Here is a 6,405-nt window from a genome sequence, read left to right as displayed (position 1 = left end):
TGTATACCATGTAATCGAGACTCTTCAAATTAACTAATTAGAAAATCAGTAGCTAAAAAGAACTTCTATTAGGCAAAAGGCTTGTTTTTTTATATTAAATATGGAGGACAATATTGAATCTGTCTATTGTACACACATTAACAAGCATGAATCCAGATGGTTTTCAGATGAATTCAACTTTAAAATAATAATATAAAATAATATCTTTTTTTTAAATAAGATACAATAATTATTTCATAATATTTAACTGAATTGCAAAAAAAAAAAAAAAAAAAAATGTAATTGTTTTTCTTTTACTAAATAATTATTCCATTGTTTGTTTGTTGTATATATGAACTATATGAAGAGAGAGTATTGAGTCATAATATGAGATAGGTGTGTCATGACACTGGAACAGTCTAATCTAGTGTAAGCTGATTAGCACAGGACTTGATTTAAATAACATGCAGAGTTGCTGCACGTTTCAAGTTGTTAATACTTATACAGAAGGTCTTTTTGTCAAGGGGTTTGAACACAGAACTGAGTGAAATTTCAACACCCTCTGCTTTGTCTATCTGAAGACATTAGATTTTAAAATGGTGTCATTGTGATATTCTGTCCACTACATTATATTTCTGGTGCTACAGCTCATCTGGCTGGTTCTTTTTTCCCCCTTTCTTTCTTGTTGGATGACATGTTGATTCTCTGGTCCTGTTATGTTTTCCTCACGTATCTTTCTCTCTACCTCTCCTTCAACTTCCTGAGAAGTTTACTCACCCTGGACAGTGAAAAGCAAAGGGTGACTGCAAGAATTCGCAGAAAGAGGCGGCGGAGGGGAAGGTCAAGACTGTCCAGTAGGATGGGTTTCCAACGCAAGAGTGCACACTAGAAGCCGAGATGATGCACTTAGTGGATCTTGTGTGAATATCATCTGACCACTGGATCAAGGTAGTTACAGATGTGTGTTTGCATTTATGATGAGCTTTGAATTCTCTTTTCTATGAGATCCTACATAATGACACACAGCTATGACTCAAGACAAAAGTTTGTAATGTTTTATTGTTATCATGTTCCCCCAAAAACAATAATAGCATGACACTCATTTTGTATGGATCTATTAGTTTATTTAAAAATAAATAGGCTACAATGACTTGAATATACATGTATGATGAGAAAGTTTTTAATTTCTGAAATAAAATTCAGGGTGGAATTTTATGAGAGGACCACTCAACCGTGAATACCCTCATGACTAGGTGGCAAGATTGGTTTGGTTTAAAAAGATCAGGTTGTATGTACTTCCCCAAAACTTAAAGCTGCAGTCCGTAAGTTTTGCCTCTTTGTCGCCATCTCTGTTTGAAACCTGCAATTGCAGTTATTTACAGAATTATCATCTTTACATGGGTTGTGCATCGGCACGGCTCCTCAGTGCGGATGAATCTAATGTTTTGATGAGAATGTTTGGCTGTCAGTCATCGCACCGGTGTGGATACTGTACTCCCAAATCACAGATTGAAAGTATGACCAAAATAAGAATTTTCACCGGAAAATATAATCTGAAAAAGTAACAAATCTGCCACTTTTGTTCTGACCAACTGAGAAAAAAAAGCTTTACAATAAATCGCCCTGCCAATGGTGATTAATTCTAACGATCGCTTAGCTTGGATCTACGGAAGAGGATTAGGGCCAAGCAATAATTAAAAAATAATCTCGAGATTGAAAGTTGTTAAATTTCGAGAAAAAAGTCTAAATAAAATGTTGAGAATAAACTCATTAAATTACAAGAAAAAACTTGTTAAATTTCAAGAAAAAAGTCGAGATAAAATGTTAAGAATAAACTTGTTAGATTAAGAGAAAAAACTCGTTAAATTTCGAGAAAAAAGTCGAGATAAAATGTTGAGAATAAACTAGTTAAATTACGAGAAAAAAGTCGTTAGATTATGAGAACAAATTCATTAAATTACGAGAAAAAAGTCATTAAATTACGAGAAAAAAGTCGTTAAATTATGAGAACAAATTCGTAATTTAATGAATTTGTTCTTGTAATTTAACAACTTTTTTCTCATAATTTAATGACTTTATTCTCAACATTTTATCTCGACTTTTTTCTCTGAATTTAACGAGTTTTTTCTCGAAATTTAACAACTTTAATCTCGCGATGGTTTTATTTTTTTATTATTGCTTGGCCCTAATCCTCTTCCGTACGGATCACGTCAAACCACGAAAATTATTATTATTGTTATACTTTGTTCTCAAATTGTTAATGTTAACAACATCAGCATTCAGACGTGACATAATGATGCAAAGATGAATGCCGGCATGCTCGAATTTCCCGTGGAAACCTACCAGTACTCGAATTAGAAAACAACATTAGCTACAAGCTTACCGTTGTGAATTGGGCTAAGGTAAGGAGATAGTTTTGAACACTGGCTGGTTATGTACTTGCTCAAAAATTGATTTTGGATCATTTTTAACCAAAAAAGAAAGTTATGGACTGCAGCTTTAATGATATTTATAAATTAACAATTCATGATGTTTGCGAGAAAAAAAACTTTAAAATAATGATTAAAGTGTACACACATACAGTATGTATTTAAGGCATTTTATGGATTTTTTTGGTTATACCACATGCCATTTTAAGGATCATTCAATTTAAACTTTTGTCAAAAATGGTAAACCATAACCAACATGAAAAAAGTGCATTTCTAAAAACACAACACGCGTTTAAAACTAGACTTTTTAAAAGGTTTTTCCTGTTGTTTATCATGGATACTTTTATATGTCATTGGCCCAAAAATGCATTTCCTGTATTGTGCTAAATAGTTTACAGGATGTAATATGATCTGTTATAACTAAATTGTTTCAAAATATATCTTATGTCTTAGTTTAAAACATACATTTTCAAATGTAATATGCAAAATTTGAAAATCTCAACGCATGATAAAATGAAAAGGAAAGGTGAATAAATGTTGTCCAGTGAATTATGGTGGGTCCATTCCATATAACTCTTTTATAAATTATGTTTCACACAAGGCCACCTAGTGGACACAAGAAAGAAAAATGCAAGTCAGACAGGAAGCATAGTTTAGTAAACTGGTAAACGCTCTACAATAAGGTTCTGTTTGTTAACATTAGTTAATTCATGATTGTTAACATGTCATGAACTAACAATGAAAAGTACTTCTAAAGTATTTATTAATCTTGTTAATTTCAAAATTTACTAATACATAAAATCAAAAGTTAATGTGTTATTTCACCCAAATATGAAAATTCTGTCATTAATTACTCACCCTCATGTCGTTTCACACCTGTAAGACCTTCGTTCATTTTCAGAACACAAATTAAGATATTTTTGATGATCTGAGAGGTATATGACTCATCCAGAGACAGCAATTTAACCAACATTTTCATGGTCCAGAAAGATAGTAATTTTATTAAGCGATGAGAATACTTATTTGTGCAAAAAAAAAAAAAGACTTCAAGTCAATCTGCTACAGTGTTTACGTCCATGTTCTACGTCAGAACGCAGACTCTTGCATCTGCATCACACGAATGTGTCGTGCTGATCACGTGATCAGATTTGGCCAATACTGAGCCGGCATTCAGACGTAAACACAGAAGCCTTCACTGTGCTTACTGCAGCAACTGTGTAAGGATAATGACAGGGAAGAGAAGAGATTGTTGAATGAAGCCTTTATTTTTGTTTTGCCGCACAAAAAGTATTCTTGTCTCTTCATAACATTAAGGTTGAACCATTGTAGTCACATGGACTATTTTAACGATGACTTTAGTAGCTTTCTGGACCTTGAAAGTGGTGATTATATTTCTAATAATGGAGGAGTCATATACCGCTCAGATTTCATCAAAAATATCTTAATTTGTGTTCTGAATATGAACGACATGAGGGTGAGTAATTAATGACAGAATTTTCATTTCTGGATGAACTAACCCTTTAATGTTAGTAATTGTAAAGTGTTAAACTTTACTAAAAGTGAAATTACTGTAATACCTACCACAGTTATACAAGATGTTTATTTTGTGAATGTCCAGAAGACTTGGTCCGTCTCGCTGGCCAATGGGAATATAAGGGTCTGGTTTAGGGATGATGGTGGGTCCCCCATCCTCTGAGAAGGCATATCTGTGTGTGCATCAATATTCAAGCTACTGTTACTGTTTTTACATTGCTCCATTTAAAAGATGCTAAATCCTTTGGGACTTTTTTACACATCTGTGGACTACATTTTAATGCATTCAGATGATCCACTAATAGTTTAAAGCATGTATACTGTACAGTAGATTTCCAATACTCACCTCCCATAGTGCATGACAGAACTGTAGTCATATGCTGTTTTGAGGTTGTTTGTCTCATACTTCCTAAAGTTGTGTCTTTGGTCTATATGAAAGAAACCGTATACATCACTGTCAGACTGAACACATCGGCTTCAATACACTGCTGGTTTCAAAAACTTACTCTCCATGATGTTTTCCCACAGAATGGAAACATAGTGGTCACGATCAGAGCGGGACTGCTCGTGTACAAATCCCAGAGCGTGCATTATCTCATGGGACGCCACTCCTGACCACATACAGCCCGGAGACTGCAAAGACACAGTCTGACTGCCTCCTATCATTCCCAGATATGACCAGCAGCTATGGGGACGACAGTGGATGACAGTAAAAAAAAATCCATGAATACTGTCGAAAAGGTTGGGTTTTAAAAAAAATGTAAGAGTTAAAGAGAATGGGCTTCATTCATGTAATAAAATCATGTCAAGTACTTTGCACGTAAAACGGACATTCCCGAAAACTTTCCTCCGGATTCACAATTCATAAACATCAGATTTGATAGTTGCCTTTGTATGAAAATTAGGCGCGCGTGCACGCTTATTCACAATTAGCATACTACGCAAATTCCTTCTGGCCATATGCCTAACAATAAATATTATAAATTTATGCGTGTCCACCAAAGCGTTTTTAGCCAGCTGAAAAATACATGGTGCTCTTCTGAAAACGTACAGCTGGTGGCGCTTGAGAGCGCAAAAAATACAAACTTTTTCATGAATCCGAAAAAGTACGTCAGAACTGCTTTACGTACTATTTACACAAAAATTCGTTGTGCTCGTTTCATGAATGAGGCCCAGTGTAAATAAAATATGACTGTGTATGACTGCAATGGACTCACCCAGATCTAGGCTGGATATTGAGGAAGTTTGCTTGATGTGTGCGAGGCACAAACTTCACACATGTTGCAGAGGAAATGTCCAACATTCCTGTTTCTATGGTGATTCTGTCCATATCATCTGTTGAGGCACAAATCATATAATTTATTATTTCATATCAAAGACTTTCATTTAACTTTGACTAATAATATTTGTCAAGACCTCTCATGGAGTTTAATATAAAAATCCTACTCACCATATAATGGTGACATGATGTAAGGCACATACACAAAACCATCAACAGATTTGGGCCAGCGGCAAGAATCTCCTAAACATGTAATGGCACTGTGGGATCCTGAAGTCACTATGTCACCCTCCCGTAATGGAAAACTTCTGGACACTGGTGGTGGAGGAAGATAACCATATGTTTCATGCTCAATAACATTCCATGTATATGTTTTATATATCTGTCATGCACCTACGTTGATTTACTCTGAGGATCCTGTCCATGGCATTCATCTCCTCTGGGTCCACATATTGCTCTGTTGAGAAGATTAGGAAGATTAGTCAATTCATTGTAACAACTTAGACTGTTCACTATGAAGGGACCAGTTTACCTTCATATTCTCTCTTCATCCTCAGCCTTGTCTGATGGACCAAAGAGGAGTTCTGATACAAAAGAAATACATTTATTCACAGAATATGAATGATATCAACATAACTGCAGTAGTATTCTTACCTGCACAGGAAAAGACCAGGACTCTAACACCAATCCCACAAAAATACCCACACAGAGCATCTTGGTGGTCACTTTTGAGTGCGTCCTGGTGTTTTGGATGTAATCGGGTTTTGCATGTAAACTAAAGTTAAGGGCCTCGGAGCAAGAATATTTATACTCAGAGTACCACCCATCTTTACTTCAGGTTGCAAATGAAGGGTTAGCGTGACGTAGCGTGTTATTATTCGATATTGGTGTTTTCCCTATAATAAAAGGTTTGGAAAGCTTTCATGTTGCTGTCAGTTAGTTCTGACTTGACACTTCAGCATTTTTAACACTGATCACTACAATGGTGATCTGAAGTCTTGCTGATTCTTGTGTTATTCGCCCTGACCAAGCAGAACATGTGCATGGTGTTCAAACTCATCCTTGTAATCATTCGAGCTGTATTTACAATATACCAACACGTGGTGCAAATAAACAACCCTCACCCTTTTCTATAACTTATCATTTTTGCATTACTGCGAATAACAGTTCGTTTTAAACTCAGCT

General features: G+C 35.2%; 1 protein-coding gene across 1 annotated transcript; it reads right to left on the bottom strand.

The window, feature by feature from the left end:
• Positions 1-2,473: 2,473 nt before the first annotated feature.
• hce2l1 (high choriolytic enzyme 2-like 1) lies at positions 2,474-6,339 on the bottom strand. The gene is made up of 9 exons (XM_048193284.1): positions 5,875-6,339; positions 5,753-5,804; positions 5,614-5,677; positions 5,392-5,525; positions 5,159-5,276; positions 4,448-4,626; positions 4,288-4,369; positions 3,990-4,114; positions 2,474-3,014 (listed from the first exon to the last, which is right to left on the bottom strand). Exons 1-9 carry the CDS (start codon positions 5,932-5,934, stop codon positions 3,001-3,003), a joined length of 828 nt encoding a protein of 275 aa, XP_048049241.1. The 5' UTR covers positions 5,935-6,339; the 3' UTR covers positions 2,474-3,000.
• Between the last annotated feature and the right edge of the window lie 66 nt (positions 6,340-6,405).

The sequence above is a fragment of the Megalobrama amblycephala genome, linkage group LG6 (assembly GCF_018812025.1).
Source record: "Megalobrama amblycephala isolate DHTTF-2021 linkage group LG6, ASM1881202v1, whole genome shotgun sequence".
In the NCBI taxonomy this organism is placed as follows: Eukaryota; Metazoa; Chordata; class Actinopteri; order Cypriniformes; family Xenocyprididae; genus Megalobrama; species Megalobrama amblycephala.
This window is presented reverse-complemented; position numbering and strand designations above follow the sequence as displayed.